Source organism: Myodes glareolus, chromosome 5 (genome assembly GCF_982192425.1).
Source record: "Myodes glareolus chromosome 5, mMyoGla1.1, whole genome shotgun sequence".
NCBI lineage: Eukaryota > Metazoa > Chordata > Mammalia > Rodentia > Cricetidae > Myodes > Myodes glareolus.
In genome coordinates, this window is record NC_142030.1 from 70,850,396 (window position 1) to 70,870,407 (window position 20,012).

A 20,012-nucleotide genomic window follows, 5' to 3' on the forward strand; every position below is an offset into this window, starting at 1 on the left:
CTGGGCATGAGAATGTCCTGTCTAGTCCAGTGCTTCCGTGGTGATACTGGAGAGAGAGAAGGTCTAGATCACTGAGTCTCAACCTCCCCAGTGCTGCAACCCTTTAACAGTTTCACACATTGTGATGATCCCCAACCATAAAATTATTTCATTGCTACTTTGTAACTGTAATTTGGCTACTGTTATGAGCCTAATGTAAATAAAGATCTGATATGCGACCCTCTCGGGGTTGCAACCCACAGGTTGAGAACCACTGTCCTAGATGCTCACGAGTCAACTAGTTTGGTGGGTGCAGCAGCAGTGAACAGCACTCAAAGCCCATGGTAGAAAGGGAGAAGCAATAACTGACAACTGATATGTGTATGTACTTGAAGACAAAGCACACAAAGCTTGAGCTTGCACAAACACACACACACACACACACAAATAATAACAAGACAATTTTAATTATAGACACTCCTTTTCAAACAGGGTAGAAGGCAAGGACTCGTACCCAAGGCTGTCTCTGACCTCCACACATGTTCCACGAGACGTGCATATGCACACTCACATGCCCAGATACGCACACCACTGTTATATTTTGTTTTTAAGTTACGATCACTCCCAGTTATCACACACAGTCATATAAAGCTATACTGTTTCTAGAAGGGAATACCTGGGCGCCAGTGATTTCACTGTCTGTGATTGTCAGCGAAGCCCCTGTAAGAACGCACACTCCTGTTCCTTCACACTTTAATAGGCAGTTTTCCAGAGTCAAGTGACCAGACTCTACCACCACAATGCCATCAACTGTCCCTTGTTGTATCAAGGAGAGCTGCATTAATTTCACATTATCTGCTTTGGATACCACAAAACTGTCATGTGAAGGTTCGGAAGTAATCATAATTTCTTCTCTCTTTCCAACTCCTGATGCGGAGACAAAAACAAATTGTAACCCAAAAATTTAAAGTTCTTTAGTCATTCAATAATACGTTATTTCTGTTATTTTATCAAGTTTTATATATAGACACATACTATAGCACATATATACAAACATTCACTCTTAATTAAATGGCTATCTATAAAGGGATCTTGTGTATTCACATATGTGTGTATGTGTGTGGCTGTGCTCTGTGCATGTGGAGGTTAAGTATCTTCCCCTACTATTCTCTACCTCATTGTCTGAGAGAAGGTCTATTGTTATACATGGAGTTCACAGTTTCAATTAGACTATCTGGCCAGTAGCTCTCCAGGGTATATCCGACTCCACTTCCCTAGCTCCAGGGTCACAGATGTACCCCACTGCCACCCCTAGTTGTGTGGGCACAGGGGACCTCAGGGCCCTCTCGCTTGCACAGTGAGTCCTTTATCCTCACAGCCATCTCCCTGCCCACGCCTATAAAGTAATATAAAGTTGGTGACTTGATGTTGAAATCTATGTTTATAACCAGTCTAACTACACTTACAATATTTATTCAATATAATCATCCTACTAGTTATTTCCCTTAATAAAATAATAATAATAACAACAATTAAAAAATTACAAAGTTTCACTCTTAACCCAAGCTGTCCTGGAACTCACAATGTAGCCCAGGCTGACTTTAAGCTCATGCCTCAACTTCCTAGTGTTGGGATTACGGACATGAGGTACACACCCAGCTTCTAAATCTTACACATTCTCATGTAATTAATAACTGTATACAAATGTCTAAGACACAAAATGCACTACATCTAACTTGCTTTCAAAGCCATAATTAATGACCATAACAATGGCTCAGCATGTAAAGGTGCTTTGCTGTCCAGCCTGTTGACCACAGTTCTATCCCTAGAACTCACATGGTAGAAGAGAACCCATGGGCAGTGGTGGTGGAGCACATTTTTAAACCCAGCACTCGGGAGGCAGAAGCAGGTGGATCTCTGTGAGTTGGAGGCCAGTCTGGTCTGGTCTACAAGAGCTAGTTCCAGGATAGGATCCAAAGCCACAAAGAAACCCTGTCTCAGAGAGAGAGAGAGAGAGAGAGAGAGAGAGAGAGAGAGAGAGAGAACCTAACCCTGTTACACACACACACACACACACACACACACACACACACCTGACAGAGAATTAGATTAATCATACCAATAATTTTGCTCTAACCAAAGCAGTTGTCCAAAATTTAATATCGAGAAAGCTACATCTCCATTGTGTACCACATTTTCGTTATCCATTCTTCGGTCGAGGGGCATTTAGGTTGTTTCCAGGTTCTGGCTATGACAAACAATGTTGCTATGAACATAGTTGAGCTCATGTCCTTGAGCAATGTACGACTGAGCATCCTTTGGGTCTATACTCAAAAGTGGTATTACTGGGTCTTGAGGAAGGCTGTTTCCTAATTTTCTGAGAAATCACCACACTGACATCCAAAGGAGCTGTACCAGCTTGCATTCCCACCAGCAATACAGAAGTGTTCCCTTTTCCCCACAACCTCTCCAGCATAAGTTGTCATCAGTGTTTTTGATCTTGGCCATTCTTACAGGTGTAAGATGGAATCTCAGAGTTGTTTTGATTTGCATTTCTCTGAGTTTTAAAGTACTTATGTAATTCTTATTACCCATTGTTTGGTAAAATACTGTTATAGTGAAGATTTGCTTGAATTTTCAAAACTCATAGGTAGAATGTAAATTCACTATTTTCTTTTCATCAGACACTGGGAATACTCTTCTTTCAAAGTTAACAAGACACAAATTTAGGTACAAATATACAGAGGAGTATAAAATAATGTGATGCCTATTAGCTGGAGCTATAGCACAGTGGTAGAGTGCTTGCCTGAGCAGGCACAAAACCCTTGGCTCAATTCCAAGCACTACCAAAAAGGAAAATATGATGAACCACTGGGCATCATGGTGTACCAAGTAGTTCCTGTCACTCACAAAGCTTATTCGGGAAGGGCCACTTGATCCCCCAAAATTTGAGACCAGCATAAGCAATATATGGTCTTTGCTGTAAAAGGCACATAGGGATTTTGAGAAGGATAAGCTGTTGTGGTTCCATATGCTTACCAGTACAGTTTGGCAAGTCTATGCTGCTGTAAGAAAAACTGCAAGGGCTTGCCTACTAACCCTGTATAGTGATGTCATCAGTCAGCAAAGCAAGATTTGCAGCTTGGTACTCTCCTGGGAAAATCACTACTATATCTCCACTGTAGCAATTGTCCAAAGCCAGATTCAGATCATCGTGCTGCTGGAGAAGTGTGTCTGAGGACAAGTTCTTTACCTGGAAAGGAAAAGGAAAGCAGTGTGCCACCTGAATACACTTCTTGGACACATGATTTTCTCCAAAGACTTACCTACATAGTATCTGGTGACCAGTACCATTCTGTCAAAAAATCAAGGATGAAATTTTCTTCATAATCACAAATGATTATTCTTCTATTAAGGGCTGGGTATGGATCACAGGCCAGAAGTCATTTTCTATATTACCTTGAGCAGTGAGATTAGGTGAATGGCCCAAGGTCAAGCCTCAGACACAAGGCAAGGGACACTGGACCCTGTGCTTTCTTATGTGCCAACTACCCTCTGCTGCTGCTGTCACCACCACCTCACCTTCTCCTCCTCTTCCCCCTACTCCCCTCCTTCCTGTTCTCTGTTGTCATCTTTTTTCCCTCTCTTTTTAAATCAAAGTCTCCTTAAGTAGCCCAGGCTATCCTGTCTCATGTTGAGACATGTGCCACTGCGCCTAGTCCTACTTTTTAAAAACATTTATTTAGTTGATTTTGTGTGTGTGTGTGTGTGTGTGTGTATGCACATGCATGAAAGCACGCGTGTCAAGGACAACTTGTGGCTGTTGTTTCTCTCCATTAATCCTGTGTGTTCTGGGGAGCAAACCCAGGTTGTCAGTGCCCTCTCCTACTGAACCATCTACAGCCCTGCCTGCCTTGTTCTCTTTAGCTCAGAATAAGAATAATCTTCCAATTGTGGGGAAATTATTATCACTTTTATAAACTGACGATTCTAGAGTTACAAAGAAAATGTACCAATGCTTTGCATTAAGGATAGAGAAGGAACTTCATTACTTATAATAAAAAGCAATGACATTTATCCATTTGTTTATTTATTTATTGAGATAGCATCTTGACGTGGGATTCTCCTCAGTATGCTGTGAATACCATTGGTTAATGAATAAAGAAGCTGCTTTGGCCTATATTAGGGCAGAATAGAGCTAGGCAGGAAAACTAAACTGAATGCTGGGAGAAAGTAGGCGGAGTGAGCTGTGTAGCTGCCAGAGAAGAGGCAAGCTATCAGCTAGAACCTTGCCGGTAGGCCACAAACCTCGTGGTAAAATATAAAGTAATAGAAATGAGTTAATTTAAGATATAAGAGCAAGCTAGAAATACGCTTAAGTTATTGGCCAAAGAGTATTGCAAATAATATATAGTTTCTGAGTGATTATTTTGGGTCTTGGCAGCCGGGAATGAATGATCAGCCTCTGCCAACAGTATCTCATTCTGTAGTCTTAGCTGACCTGAAACTTTCTGGGTAGACCAGAACTCACAGAGATCCTCCAACTTTTGTTTCCTGAGTTCTGGGATTAAAGGTATGCACCACTGTTGAAACACAGTCCAAGAATGGAGACATGTTCTTATGAGGAGAATTCTAAGTATTTGAGAGAAAACTCTAAGACAACAGACAAGAGTTTTGTCCCTTCAGTTTCTTCCAAATTATGCACTTGTTCTTGGTTTTCATGCCCCTTAGGTGTAGCGGACAGTAGAGCTTTCACTTCAGATTATTCTTAGAGCTGGCTATTGTTACTTGTTTATATGCCTCTATGGAAAAACATGTTTTGCCATGTGTGACTTGTCCCTGTGACTGCATACTTTACTCATGTGACTCCTCTTAACCCTCAGAGTATTGTCTGAGGCTCTATACAAGGCTGGTCATTGTGTGAGACATCAGCCCAACTTATTTATTGGCGCCATTCTTCTAGTACCACCACCAACTAAAGTGGTAAATACACTACCATGCCCAGCCTATTTATTTATGTTTTTAAAGATAGGGTCTTGTTGTATAACCCAGCTGGCTTTGAACTCCCAATCCTCCTCCTAGGCCTTTCAATTGCTGAAATTATTGATAGGTGTAATTATGCCCTGCTATAATTAACTTCAAACACAGAATTTGAAAACTAAAATTATATTCTAAAAAAAAAATCTACTATGTTCGGCAGTGGTGGTGCATGCCTTTAATCTCAGCACTTAGGAGGCAGAGGCAGGTGGATCTCTGTGAGTTTCAGGCCAGCCTGTTCTACAGAGAGAGAGTTCCAGGACAAGTTCCTTAGCTACAGAGAAACCCTGTCTCAAAACAACAAAACAAAAACCAAAACAAACAAACAAAGCAAATGAAAAAGAAAAAATTTAACTTGTAAATTTTATCTTAAAAAAACCTTTATATAGATATTCTCTTCTAATATTTCTTTATGTTATTCCAGTACTACATTAATTTCCAGTAAATCATATCATCATCTACTGTATGCAGTTTGGAATTCTCTCTCTCTTTCTAGTCTGAGGAATTGAACCCAGAGCTTCCCTCTGTCAGGTGAGTGCTCTTCTGCTGAGCTACACCCCAGCTTTCTTTCAGCTTTTCAGACAGGGTCATGTTAAGTTGGCCAGGCTGGGTTGGAACTCACAATAGCCCAATGAGGTCCTGAGCTTGCTCTCTTTCTGCTTCAGCCTGTGCAATAGCTAGGATTACCAGCATGTGTCACCAGACCTGACTCACTATTATGTAAAGCCTAAATTCTAGTAAGTATATATTATGCTATAGATGCATTATAAATTCCTCATACACATTATGATTTATGACTTTTCAGTATTATAAAATTGCTACAACAAATAAATCTTGATTGATGGACCTTTCTAGAAACTCCTTCTGGAAAAGTTTCTAGATTAAGAACTGCTGAGGAGAAAGTTATAAACAGACACATACAGACAAATACACATGAATACACACACGTACTCACACACATACATACATGCACACATAACTACACACATGCATACATCCACATACATTCTCGTGCACTCACACACAAGTGCACACATACACCGGACTACAAAGATGCTTATTGACATTTGAAGTCTTTTGGATGCACATTACCAAGTGGTTCTCCACAAAAGTTTAACCAGCTAAACTGGTTTGAGAAAGCTCATTTTTTCCCCTGCATTTTCAATGAGAGATATCTAAACTTTTGCTGTATTAATAGACTGTGCCTCATTTTACCCTGGTCATGCTTCATTCTATTTAAACCCAGGTTTAGAGTGCTTGTCTAGCATTTGTAAAGCCATAGGCTCCAGCTCCAGCTCCAGCTCCACATGAACCCATCACAGTGGCACAGGCCTGCGATCCCGGAATGTGGCAAGTGGAGGCAGAAAGATGGGAGTTCAAGGTCACCTTTGACTACATTGTGAGTGTGAGGCCAGCCTGTGTCAATGAACACTATAAAAAGGAAATTAAGAACATATACACCATTTTAATAGCATTCTGAATTTAAATCCAGGAAATGAAAGCTTTTATGCTGAACCACAAACCATTAACTGAAATAAAGAAGGTCTAAGTGGAAAGCCATGTGTTCATGTATTTGAAGATGCCCCCCTTGAAAAAGGATACTGTCCATATTAGTCTATAAATTTAATGTAATTCCTATCAGAATTTTGACAAGGCTGTGTGTGTGTGTGTGTGTGTAGGGGGATGTGTTTCTAACTTTTTTCTTCTGTGGTGGGGGGCTGGAAGATGTGGTTTGAATGAAAATGGCCTCCATAGGCTCATAGGGAGTGCCCTTGTTAGAGTAAGTATGGCCATGTTGGAAAAAGTGTATCACTGGAGGTGGGATTTGGGGTTTCAGAAGCCCACGCCAGGCCCAGCATCACTCTTTTCCTGCTGCCTGCTGATCTGGATGTAGAACTCTCAGCCCCTCTCCAGCACCATGTCTGCCCACAGGCTGCCATGCTTCCCACCATGATGAGAACGGACTAAACCTCTGAACTGTAAGCCAGCACTATTTGAATGTTTTCCTTAAAAGAGTTTCTGTGGTCATGATGTCTCTTCACAGCAATAAAACCCTGAGACGGGGGTGACCAGGGTCTCTTACTGCCCTGGAACTTGTCAAGGGAGCTAGGCTAGCTAGCCAGCAAACCCCACAGACCTGCCTCCATCTCCCTGGCACTGAGATTATGAGTGCCAACATACTCAGTGTTTTTATTTTTTAACATGAGTTCTGAGGCTAGAATTTTTTCATGTTTGTCAAGCAAGTATTTTACTAACTGAGCCATCTCTTCAGCCCCATGGGAGTCTTTGGAGAAATGCAGTCCTTTTCAATACTAAAAAAGAAGAACAAATGGAGAATATGCACTTCTGATTTCAAAATTTACTACAAAGCCATAGTGATCAGACAGTGTGGTGTAGGCATAAGGAAGACACAGACCAGTGGGGCAGAACTGACAAGCTAGAAAAAGAGCATCCATTAAATAGTCAACAAGGTTGTCAAGACAATTCAAGATGAAAAGAATAATCTCTTCAGCAAATGATGTTAGAACAAATGAATGTTTACACACACAAGAGTGAAGCTGGACCCTAATCCTGTAAAATTAACACAACATGGATTAGTGACTTGATAAACGAGCTACAGCTGGGGCAATGGCTCAGCCAGTAAAGTGCTTCACACACACACACACACACACACACACACACACACACACACACACACGAGAACCTGAGTGCAGTTCTCCAGCAACCATGTTTTAAAAAAATGGCAGGGCTAAGAGATTCACTGACTGCTCTTTTGGAGGTCCTGAGCTCAATTCCCAATAACTGGCCTGCAGGCATATGCAGACAGAACATTGTATACATAATAAATAAATCATTGGTGTGCATCTGCAATCTGTGGTGAGACATTAGTTACAGTCTTAGAGACTGGTCACTTCAGACAGAAATCCCAGTGTGTATTCAACCCGTGTTAACCTGTTTTTAAAAAGAACCATGTGACAACTAAACTTACTTTCCTTGGATTTCAACTTTCACAACCTAAACTAATGCAGAACTGTAATCTTAAATTATGTCCTCTTCTCTGCCCTGACCCAGAACAATGCCTGTGTGTTTGTGTGGGTGTTATCATATTTGCTGCAAAGAGCAAATACAACTTAAAAGCAATCTTATAAAATAAATATTCATCGTAAGATTCACACTACAGGCAGACAGAAAGAATGGAAGACACAGAGAAAGAGAGAAGTAGAGAGCTCAAATCTGGGCTCACTCTTGGTTAAATTACACCAAGGGGAAGTGCTTTCTAATTTCTTTTCCTAAATGCAACACCAACACATTATTGGTGATGCTGAATTTATTCCTAATAGGTTCAATTCAAAATTTAAATCCATAAATTTAAACATAGAATTACCCATATAGCCCAATCATTCTACTCTCAGGTATCTACTCAAAACGTGCAGGGAAACAACCATTTGTACAGAGACAAACAAATAAAACAACATTTATTTTGTTGGTCAAATAAAGAACCCTGAGCTGGGGAGGGGGTCAGCTCAGTGGTAGAGGACTTGCCCAGCATGTACCTGTCCCTGGATTTGATCTCACTGCGATAAATAACAAAGAAAACCCAGTCATCAACCATTGAGGGATAAACAAACTGTGATGTTTACAGGTAACCTAACACTATGCAGCTACAAAATAAGTGATACATGTTACATATGAAGGGCCTTGAAATCATGTTAGGTGAACCCTCTCACCCTCTCTGTGGGGTGCTCAGAACTCATCCGTCAGAGATGGCAGAGGCAGTAGACATTGGGTTTCCTGACTGCAGCACCCATGTCCTTTGTACAGTGTACAGAGATCAGTGTAGTTACGTGGCATAATGCTCAGAAAGCTACGATGGCAGCATGTGGAACTGCCACCAACCTCAAGCCCATGTTTTGTCAAACTCAAAGGCAATCCATAACCAAAGTCTCAGTCGAGTGGCAGGTGGGTGGCCGCCTTTCCACTGTGGCCCTCCGTCCTGCTCCACAGCTCAGAAACAATCACAAAGTGAAACAGGATTGTTGAGATGATAATCAAGTCTCTGACTGATATAGGAGAATGGAGAAAATAAAACCAGAACAGATTTGTTTTGTGTTGAGACAGGGCCTCACTCTGTGACTCAGTCTGGCCTAGAATTCCCCATGTAGACCAGGGTGACCTTAATTTGTGGCAATCCTCTTGCCTCTGCCTCCTGAGTGTTGCGGATACAGGCACGTGCCACTATGCCCAGATCAAAAGAGATTTAAAAACAAAAGTGAGAAGTAAAAATGAAAAACATAAGGCTGTGGCAAAAAAGCAAATTCTATACTTTTACCAAGATGTACCATAGATGCTGGTATAATGATCATCATCGTATTTTAAATATAATCAATTTATAATGTAATCAATTATATTATGAGATTATTATTTCCTTTTTTAGAGGCAGGGTTTCTCTGTGTAGTCCTGGCTATCCTGGAACTTGCTCTGTAGACCAGGCTGGCTTTGAACAGAGAGATCCACCTGCCTCTGCCTCCTGAGTGCTGGAAAAAGGCATAACCACTTAATTAATAGTAAAAGGGAAATTCAACTTTCTGTTCTCAGAATAGCCATGGCTCTTTATCCAAAAACAAAAACAAAAAACAAGCCAAAAAACCAGTGAAGCGGGCAGCAGCTGCCACATGCTGGACAGCTGGCAGTGTGTGCAGTGGTATAGCGTTTACCATTTATCATCTACCACCCCCAAGTTAAGACAGCAGCAGCCTCTTATCAACTTCCGAAGAACAGGCTAGCATAGCTCTCACTGAACCAAAGAAAGTGACCGTGTCCTCAGCAAGCACTCCACAAACCACATGGTAAAGTCAGAACATAAATTTCCAACCCCTCTGGGTCAGTGTGTTTCAGCAGCATTGACAAGACAGGAGAAAATTTCTGTTTACCTGTGACACCACAGGTCACTTTGCTGTCCAACAGTTTTGTGCCTGAGGAGGCCACATCCAAGTTGTTCAAAGTGGGGAAAAGAAATCCCTCATCTGGCGGCCCACAGTATATGTAGCCTTCTCTACTTGGTTGCTCCTCAAGGTCAACAGCACCACTCACATTGATCTGGAGACTGGCGATACTGTTGAGAGCCGGACAGATCTAAGGCTTTCTCAGAGGCCCTCATGGGCCCTGAAGAAAGGACAAAGGGAAGGTAGTTCTGTGTCCTTGCCCAAAAATAGACTTAGCAATGCCAGTCTGGGACTGGAGCAGGGCTTTGAAGATTTCAGTTCCTGGGAACTTGGCTTTCCCTCCTGAAGGAATGGAGTTATCAGTCCCAAGGCCAGTGTGTGCTCAGTCTGTAATACGCTTGAGACACCTGTGTTCTTTTTGAGCAACACTGCTTGATTAGCCTCCTCTGACTTCGTCCTACTGTGCCACTTTCTGCTGACTCTGTCCACTTCTCCCCTGTGAACAGCATATAAGATGCTGTGCTTTAGTAAGCTTGCTTGGCATAAGAAATAACTTGGGAAGCTCCACCAGGAGCAGAAGCCAGGAGCAAATCCAGTCGCGGGACACTGGCGGACCAGGACTGAGCCAGCGATCAGATCCAGAGTCAGCGATCTCCACTGGAACAGATACAGGGGAGTAACTGCTGAGTGAGTGAGCCAGAGCCAGAGACTGCTGAGGGTCTGGACATGAATCTGGGACCTTCAAGGGAGTAGACCTAAGCTGGAGCCCCGTTGGGTCTGGGCATGAGTCTAGGACGTCCCAGGAACTAGGCCTGAGCCAGGACCTCTGCCAGTCTGGATGTGAGTGAACCTGAGACCTCCGAGGGAATAGGCAGGAACCAGATATCTTGGCAGGGCCAGGCGTGAGTCTGGGTCCTCAGAGGGAGTAGGCCTGAGTCAGGACCTCTGTGGGTCTGGGCATTGGTCTGGGACATCAAAGGGAATAGGCAGGAACCTGAAACCTCTGCCATGTTCCATTTGTTTAACGCTATAAAGCTGTGTTATCTTGCCTACCTAGAATACCTGGTTAGTCTAATAAAGAGCTAAACGGCCAACAGCTAGACAGGAGAGAGAAACAGGCAAGGCTGGCAGGCAGAGAGAATAAACAGAAGGAGAAATTGAGGGAAGAGAGAGAGGAGTGAGAAAAGGAGGAGAGGAGGACGCTAGGGGCCAGCCATCCAGTCAGCCACCTAGCCAGCTATGGAGTAAGAAGGAAAGAAAGATATATAGAATAAAGAAAAATAAAAAGCCCAGAGGCAAAATGTAGTTAAAGAGAAACAGGATAATTTAAATTAGAAAAGCTGACTAGAAACAAACCAAGTTTAAGCTGGTCATTCAGAAGTAAGCAAGAATAACTCTCCGTGTACTTATTTGGGAGCTAGGTGGTAGGCCCCCAAAGAATAAAACAAAACAAAACAAAACAAAACAACAACAACAACAAAACCCCGGCCACACAAGGTTAAATTATGTGTAAAGGCGATGGGTTTGGACTATTCACGTAACTCCTGAAAAACTGTAATTAGCAACTAATAAATGCTGGGACCATTTACAGAGTTCTGGAACATGGGCAAGCCAGTGCATAAACATCTTGAATTTAATCACAGGCACTGGAGTGCTTAAGAGTAGCAGGTTGGAGTAGGTCTGGGCTGAGGACAAACACCTGGCCTGTGGATGTGTTTGGACTGTAAACAGGTGAAGTTATAACTGATAAATAGGACAAGACAGTGCAGGAAAAGACAAACTGGGCATTGAGAGGTCAGTGGGGTCATCTAGAGACCACGAAAGTCAGGGGAGTACAGAGACCAAGCAAAGCAGTCCAAAGGGACGGCTGGGAAACACTATTAAGCATCAATTCGGGTAGAAACATTTACTTTTGGTCTCAGAGCAATTTATATTGTTCAGAGACTGACTAAAGACATTCCCCCAGAGTTCACCTATTTGATATATAAACCAGGTTTCTGTGGGCTTCATTTTCCCAGCTGGCACTGTCAGAATCCTTTGAAACTGGCCCCATCCATAACCTTGCTGCAGTATTTCTTCGTCTGTGTTGTAGCTGTTGCTGCCTTTACTGGCCCATGTCTCCATCTTGAAATCTGTGAGGTGTACAAATAGCCAAGACTGTCCCTCTGTCTTCCTGTCTGCAGCCTCTCATGGGCTGCACTGGCCACAAGGCCAGGGCACAGTGAAGAGCTGTCAGTGCTTTTCTAGGATTGGGTGCCAACACTGAGACGGGCATAAGGAAGAACCGAGGCGTCATCACCACGTAACACAGAGCTCTACCTCGGGCGCGACCCCTCCACGCTGTGCGGCACACCTAAGTGAGCACAGAAGAAAGTTTCTTACCATGTCGGTCGTCATCACCTTTGCTACGATGTGTGTTATAGTCTTCCCAAAATCTCTCTTCCCTTTCCTACGTCTCAGAATCCTTGGAAAGAAAGGTCCATGAACTCTATAGAGGAAAATATTTGTGGGTGAATTAACATGGAAAAACTCAACCTATCTTATCTTAACCTAGTAAGCCACCAACGTTTATTGACCATAAGCAACTTGAGAGCAATCTAACAAGAGCCTTCATTTTTTATTTATTTACTATTTACTTAGATTTTTTTTAAAACAGGGTCTTACTATGTAGGTCTGGCTGCCTAGAACTCTGCATATAGATCAGACTTGCTTAAAACTAACAGAGATCCTCCTGCCTCTGCCTCCTACATTCTGGGATTAAAGGTGTATACCACCATACCTAGCCAACAAGATCTTGTAGATAATGGAATTTAAACCCTTACATTCTACATCTTTGTCTTTCTTTTTCTTTTTTTGGTTTTTCAAGACAGGATTTCTTTGTGAAATAGCCCTGGCTGTCCTGGAACCCGATTTGTATACCAGGCTGGCCTCAGACTCAGAATTCAGCCTGCCTCTGCCTGCTGAGTGCTAGAATTAAAGATGTGTGCCACCACCACCATTTTTAAGGGATTGTCTTTAAATGGAGAAATTTACATTCAATCCATGGGGTTATAGATGTGCACCATCACACCCAGCTTTCTGAAGTATTTTAATCAAGCCAATCTATGAGCCAAAAGCTACCACACAAGAACAACCACACACTCTTTGTGGCTCTTTCAATACAACAAATCCTTACCGTAGGCGTAAGTCTTCCCACATTTTCAGCAACCCGCAGAGCATCACAATCTCATAGTACTTCTTCCAGCACTCGACAGCCTCGGCTGCAGACGGGTCTTCTTTAATGTTGCTCTGGTACTCGATGAGCTCAACACGCTTGTTTTTGTATTTCTCCAGAGTTTTCCTGAAACGCTGTGCGATGGGGCCAGGGATGGTGCCGTCCTGAATATCGCACCACCTGGAAACGACAGTGCAGTTACACGCGCCTCCCTCACAAGTGGCTCAGTGCTTTCCCAGCTCTACTTACAGATTAATTCTCTCTTCAATAAGGGCAGTATAATTCTCACAAATTTCTTCATCATCCCAGTCTCTCCAAAGAAAATCATAGAAAAACCTACAATAAACCAAATTAGGATGACAGTAACTAACACATGTAGACCATGTTTAGAAGCTTCTAAAAAAATTAATCTCAAAACTCTCATGAATCTTAATTTTAAAATTACATTCGTTTAATGTGTGCACTCTCATTCATGCACCACAGTGTGCATCTGGAAATCAGAACAGCCGTGGAATCTGTACCCTCCTTCCCCGGGAAGCTCCAGGGCGCTGAGCTCAGCTTTGACCCGGCTCACCATCAGGCTCAGCACCAAGCACTTCTGCCCACGAGCCATCTCCATGACCCCCACCTTCATGGCCCCACACCTCATTTTTTACAGCGCAAAGGAGTTGAACTCAGGGCCTCATATGCTAGGCAAGCACTCTACCGGTGAGCTATATCCCCAGCTCACATCTCAGTTTTCTTAAGGAAAATGTTTTGAAATAGTCTATGAATGAACCAATAATAAGAGATCAAACTTCAACTGCTAAATGACTGAACTGTATCTTAAACTACTACAGAGAGGAAAATAATGTTTCTGGAAGTAAGATTATAAAATTCATGTTTTAAATTTATAGATTTGAGCTATGACTTTGTTCAACAAGGAAAATTTGCAAAATTTAACATGATTTGTATGGGAAAATAACTTTAGAAAAACATAAACATGTAATAAATACCCTTTTCTTCACTTCATAGCTTTGCCCAAGTGAAGTCAGCTTATAACAACCAATCATACTGTGGACAATGACATCTAGTGTTTTGTTGTTGTTGTTTTGTTTTTGTAATGTCCTCATATATTAGATGAAATCAAATATATTTCAGATGCTGTCCTGGTTACTTAACTATCAGCTCGACACAGCCTAGTGGCCCTGAGAAGGGAATAGCAGTTGAGGGGCTACCCAGATCAGACCTGTGTACGGGCATGTCTGTGGGGAATTGTCTTGGTTGTTAACTGACCTGAGGGCCCAGCCCACTGTGGGTGGCAGCATTCCCTGGGCCAGCTGTCCAGTGCTGTATAAGAAAACTAGCTAAGCAAGAGTCTTCTTGAGGAGCCAGCAAGCAGTGTTCCTCCATGGTGTCTGCCTTCAGGTTTCTGTCCAGGCTTCACTTATGAGCTAGATTGTGACCTGGATGTGTCAGCCAAATAAACCCTTTCAACCTCTAAATTGCTTTGGGTCAGTGTTTTATCACAATGGAAAGGAGACTAAAACAGATGCTTAAACACGAATAGTAGTGATCAATCATTTCTATAATTTGTTTTCTTTTTGAGACAAGGCATTGTTTAAATTAGGCTGACCCTAAACTTCCTGGGCAGTTGATGAGGACCTTAAACTCCAAATCTTCCTGCCTCGACCTCCCCAAAACTGGGATCACAGGTGCCTGTCACTACACCTAGCTTCTAGAACTCCTTTTTAAAAAGTTAATTATTTGAGACAGGGTCTCACTATGAAGCACTGGATGACCTGGAATTCATTATATAGACCAAGCTGATCTCAAACTCACAGAGCTCCACCTGTCTCTACCTCCTGACTGCTGGGATTAAAGGCATGTGGTCCCACACCTGGCTTGTAACTTTTCCAAACTCAATTGTTATAAAGTACAAGATAAAAACAGAGCAAATCTTTCATTATGCAACTTATACAATTTGGTTATATTAATTAAGAACAGGTCAATTTAATTAATCAGTCTCAAGTAAATTAGAAAAGTGTTTATATGCACAGAACTTATGTATGAAATGAGCTGCTAGAAAAAAACAATTTTCAACTCCATCAGTAAGAAAGCCCTGTTACCTTACAACTTCCAAGGCCAGAGCAATGTCATGGACATGTGCGTCTTGTCCTTCAACTGGATACACTTCCAGGAGAGGTGCGCTGTACTCCAGCTCCTCCAGAACCTCGTCCACCAAGTCCCTCGGGATGTTTGCAATGTTAGAAGAAAAGGGCTCAGCCACAGAAACCGTCACTTTGAAACAAGATGACAAGTTCTGGCGCGGCTTACAAGTGACCTAGGATAAATGTCATACAGGAGGTAACTGCAAACGTACAGAAGCCACCAGGATTTCTCATGTATAAGCTGGTCATAGTGTTGTAGCTTCTAAATTCTTAGGAATTTTCTTGCAATCGACATACTGAATAATTCTGGATAAACACTAAATACCAGCAGGTTTGTTTTTGTTTTTCCAGACAGGGTTTCTCTCTGTAGCCCTAGATGACCTGGAACTCACTCTGTAGACCAGGCTGGCCTCAGACTCACAGAGATTGTCTGCCTCTGCCTCCCCAGAGCTGGGATTAAAGGCGTGTGCCACCACCACCTGGCTTCAAGTACCTCCTTAAAGGCATTAATTTTAAAAGTTGCACAAAGAGAATGTGTTGTGTTGGCTTGTTTTATTTTTTTTATTTTATTTTTTTCAGTTAATACTGATTTTTTTAATGTGAAAAAGACTAAGTTGAGTTTTTAAAGCAAACAAGCCATAACAATTTGGCACTATTTCAATAATGAAGTGCCCATAATATGGTATTAGTACAAAGATCTAAGCAAATCTCAAAGACGGTAGATTAGAACATCATGCAATGTTGATTTTAGCAGAAACTTAACAGGTAAAAGAAGCATCTTACTACATTATAAATTCAAGTATGCAATTATAATTTACAAATTATAAAAATCCTCCCTTTTTACAGCCAATTGTTTTGAATGGCTACCTGAATGTGTAGTCAACAAGTCAAATAAACAAAAACATCTACCCAAATTCACATCCCTAAATATCTAAGTAAACTGAAGACATTATTCAGATGAGTAAGTTCTATTCATTTTCATCATCTGGGTGATCAGGTTGCAAAGGACATGCTTTTCTCTTTGATGTTCCTAAGCCACTGTGTCCTGCTTCCTCAGGAACCTGGTTCTCTTTTTCAGGATCTTTAGGAGACAGCCTGAAGAATTCTCCAATGCCTTTTTGCCACTTTGGAGTTGGGCGCACACAAACTGGATTCCCTCCTGCATACTTATTTTCAGTTTTTCTCATCGAACACGATGAAGAATTGGTGACAAAGGTGGAGGAGCCACGCACCTTCCTGGGGGCTCGAGAAGCTACCACTTTTCTGTAGGTTCCCAGGACGTAGTTTGCTTTGGTCCGCACCATGTTCACACATGAAGAGACAATTCACACCAATGCCCCAGCTGTGGATGTCTTAACTGAACAAGAACCCCACTGGCTTGTTTTATATCAATTTGATACAAGCTAATCATCTGAGGAGGGAGCCTCAGTTGAGAAAAAGCGTTCATAATATCAGGCCGTAGGCAAGCCTGTGAAGGCATTTTCTTAATTAGAAATTGTTAGGGAAGGGCCCAGTCCATTGTAGGTGGTGCCACCCCTGGGCTGGTGGTCCTGGATTCTATAATACAGCAGGCTGAACAAGTCATGAGGAGCAAACCAGTAAGCAGCACCCCTCCACGGCCTCTGCATCAGCTCCTGCTTCCAAGTTCCTACCCTGCTTGGATTCCTGTCCTGCCTGCCTTTGGTGATGAACTGTGCTGTGGAAGTGTGAGCCAGATCAACCCTTTCCTTCCCAAGGTGCTTTTGGTCAAGGTACTTCATCACAGCAAAAGAAACCCTAAGACACGTGTCCTTCTGCATTTTTTGTTTGTTTCAGTTTTTGATCCAGGGTCTCACTGCGTGGCCCTGGCTGGCTTTGAACTCACAGAGATTCCCCTGGCTCTTCCTCTTGAGTGCTAAGATTAAAGATGTGCACCACCAGGCCCAGTTTCCTCCCACATTATTTATTAGTTTTCTAATTTTGAGTTACTAGGCTTTTGGATTCCATAGAACAACATTAAATTTTTTTCTTGCTGGGCAGTGGTGGCACATGCCTTTAATCCAGCACTCGGGAGGCAGAGGCAGGCGAATCTTTGTGAGTTCGAGGCTAGCCTGGTCTACAGAACTAGTTCCAGGACAGGCTCCAAAGCAACACAGGGAAACCCTGTCTCAAAAACAAGCAAACAAACAAACAAAAAACAAACAAAAATTTCTTATATTTTGCCACAAAGGTATGTTTAAGAAATATTGTTTACATTATATTATTTATAAAAGAAAGGGCATTCAAACACCAAAAGGACATTAAGAAGTCCTTGGGCTGAATAAACTTAGCTTCATGACTTTGTGGAGTTGGTTCTCCCCTTCCCACTTTACTTGGGTTCTCAGGCTTGAACTCAGGCGATGAGGTTTGCACAGCAGCTGCCTTGACCTGTGAGCCATCTTGCAAATTCCTCAATTTTCAAATTTCCTGAATGTTACAGTGAGCATCTGTATTAGCTTCTGCTTGCTGCTGTGATAAAACACCATGGCCAAGGCAACTTAGAGAAGGGAGAGTTTAGTTGAGTTTCCAGTTTTCGAGGGAGAGTCCATAAAGGTGGGAGAGGCAAGGCAATATGGCACTGGATGAGGAAGCTAAGAAACCACAGTTCCAATCACATGCAGGAAGCCGAGTGAACTGGGCCTGGCATGAGGCTCTAAGCCCCCAAAGCACGTCCAGAGATGTGCTTCCTCCAGAACATCTCCACCTTCCAGAGGTTCCATAACTTCCCCCAAACCGTGCCATCAACTGGAGACCAAGTGTTCAAACACATGAACCTGGGGGGGGGGGGCATTTCCATTCAAACCATCACCACCTTGAAAGATAAAGTCTTTTTATACTTAATTAAGTGTATGGGGATGTACATGTGAGTACAGGTGCCCATGGGAATGCTGGATCCCTCTAAAGCTGGAGTTAGAAGCAATTATGAGCTGTCTGATGTGGGTCCTCTGGAAGAAACACAAGTACTGTTTTTCCAAGTTCTTTTGTTCAATGTCCAACCTTGGTGGGTAAAACAATGTCCCATACAGATGCTCAGGCCCCGATTTTGAAACCTGTGAATTTGCCATCATAGCAAAACTGGCCTTGCAGACAGATTACACTGGAGGACAGAAAGGAAAGGTTATTTTGGATGGCCTAGCCGGTTCATGTCTGTCTCACGGGTCCCTTAAGAGAGGAGCAACCTCTCCAGCCTGAAGAGGTCCATGGTGATGCAAAGTCAGAGAGATATTTCTTGTTCAACTGAGGACGAAGGGAAATGCCACAAGCCAGATAATGCGGAAGCCAGACAATGAAGTCAGAAAAGGCACAGAAACAGATCCCCACCCTCCATCCCTGCTTCCAGAAAAGTCAGCAGTTCAGCCTGCGCTTCACTGTCAGTTCTGTTAGGCACAAGGCACACACTTCTGATCTACTGAGCTACGAGATCTGTAATTTAACACACTTAATATACAAACTTGTGGTCATTTGTTGTGGCAGAAACATAAAAATAAGAGAATTGAGGTGTAACTCAGTAGTACAGTGTTTGTCTAAAACTTGTGAATCTCTGGGGCACAGTCCCTAGTATGCATGTGCCCCCCTTCACACACACACCCATCATATGTTTCTAGGAAGAATGACAGTTGGGATCCATAGGAATAAATTCTTGTGACTGCAGAACAAAATGCACTATGCCGCACTGCTGAGACTTGACTTCAGGAAGATTCAAACAGCAGCGGGAGACAACAGCCTGAGGTCACAAGACGGAGTCTCACTTGGTCAACTGCCATGTTTTAAATAACTAGACTCAGTCCATATGTGATTCTACCTTTTCTTTGTTCTCCCATTCCACCCGGCCCTCTGATGTACAGAGGACATTAGCACTTAAGGGACATTAGCATGCTAGGCTTGATGGTTCATATCTATAATCCCAGAACTTGAGAGCTGAGGCAGGAGGATTGCTATAAATTTGAGACTTGTCTTGGCTACATAGTGAGTTCCTGGCCATCCTGGGCTACTGAATGGAAACTTGTCTTTGCTTGTTTGTTTATTTTTGGTTTTTCGAGACAGGGTTTCTCTAACAGTCCTACCTGTCCTAGAACTTGGTTTGTAGAACAGATTAACCTCAAACTCATCAAGATCTGCCTGCCTTTGCCTCCCAAGTGCGGGATTAAAGGTGTGTGCCACCACCGCCTGGCCCTGTCTTTATTTAAAAGGGGGCTAGCAGCTCCTAGATGTGTCTAAAGTAGCTGGGTGTGTTTGTGTGTGTCTTGTGTGCCTGGAATTCCATCACTCAGAAACCAGGGGCAGGAGCACCAGTATAATTGAATACACACACACACACACACACACACACACACACACACACACATATATATATATATATATATAGAGAGAGAGAGAGAGAGAGAGTTTGTATATTGAGTTTAAGACAGGCTAGAGCAATAGGGAAAGACCTTGTCACAAATAAAATATTCTAAAGTAATATTTACTGGAAATCTAGTAGAGTCATTGTATCTATTGTAAACATTAGAATATAACAGTCAGAGAAAAATGTAGAGCTCAATAAAAATCAATAAAAAAGAAGAAAAAATATAAATATAGAAAATTAAAAAAAAAGAATGTAATAGTCGTTTCTTACTGTATCTAGGGCAACAGTAGAATGTATTAGTGTTTGATGAAGGTACCTAGACCTTG

At 42.4% G+C, this 20,012-nt stretch overlaps 2 protein-coding genes across 2 annotated transcripts in view; both read right to left on the reverse strand.

Annotated features, from left to right (window-relative positions):
• Nucleotides 1–20,012, reverse strand: part of Shcbp1l (SHC binding and spindle associated 1 like) — a 31,797-nt gene that overhangs the window by 5,725 nt on the left and 6,060 nt on the right. Inside the window, exons 3-8 of the mRNA XM_048431083.3 lie at nt 15,282–15,496; nt 13,423–13,509; nt 13,135–13,353; nt 12,342–12,447; nt 3,079–3,232; nt 656–906 (exon numbers count right to left, since the gene is read on the reverse strand). Of these exons, the coding sequence (XP_048287040.3) occupies nt 656–906; nt 3,079–3,232; nt 12,342–12,447; nt 13,135–13,353; nt 13,423–13,509; nt 15,282–15,496 (1,032 nt within the window). The remainder of the gene's footprint in view (nt 1–655; nt 907–3,078; nt 3,233–12,341; nt 12,448–13,134; nt 13,354–13,422; nt 13,510–15,281; nt 15,497–20,012) is intronic.
• On the reverse strand, nt 16,256–16,627 carry LOC125398294 (PCNA-associated factor). The gene has a single exon (XM_048431085.3). The coding sequence runs from the start codon at nt 16,625–16,627 to the stop codon at nt 16,292–16,294; it is 336 nt and encodes a 111-aa protein (XP_048287042.3). The 3' UTR covers nt 16,256–16,291.

What these genes read in the sequence shown, in the direction of transcription:
- LOC125398294 (XM_048431085.3), bottom strand. Translation starts at nt 16,627, where the DNA reads ATGGTGCGGACCAAAGCAAACTACGTCCTGGGAACCTACAGAAAAGTG.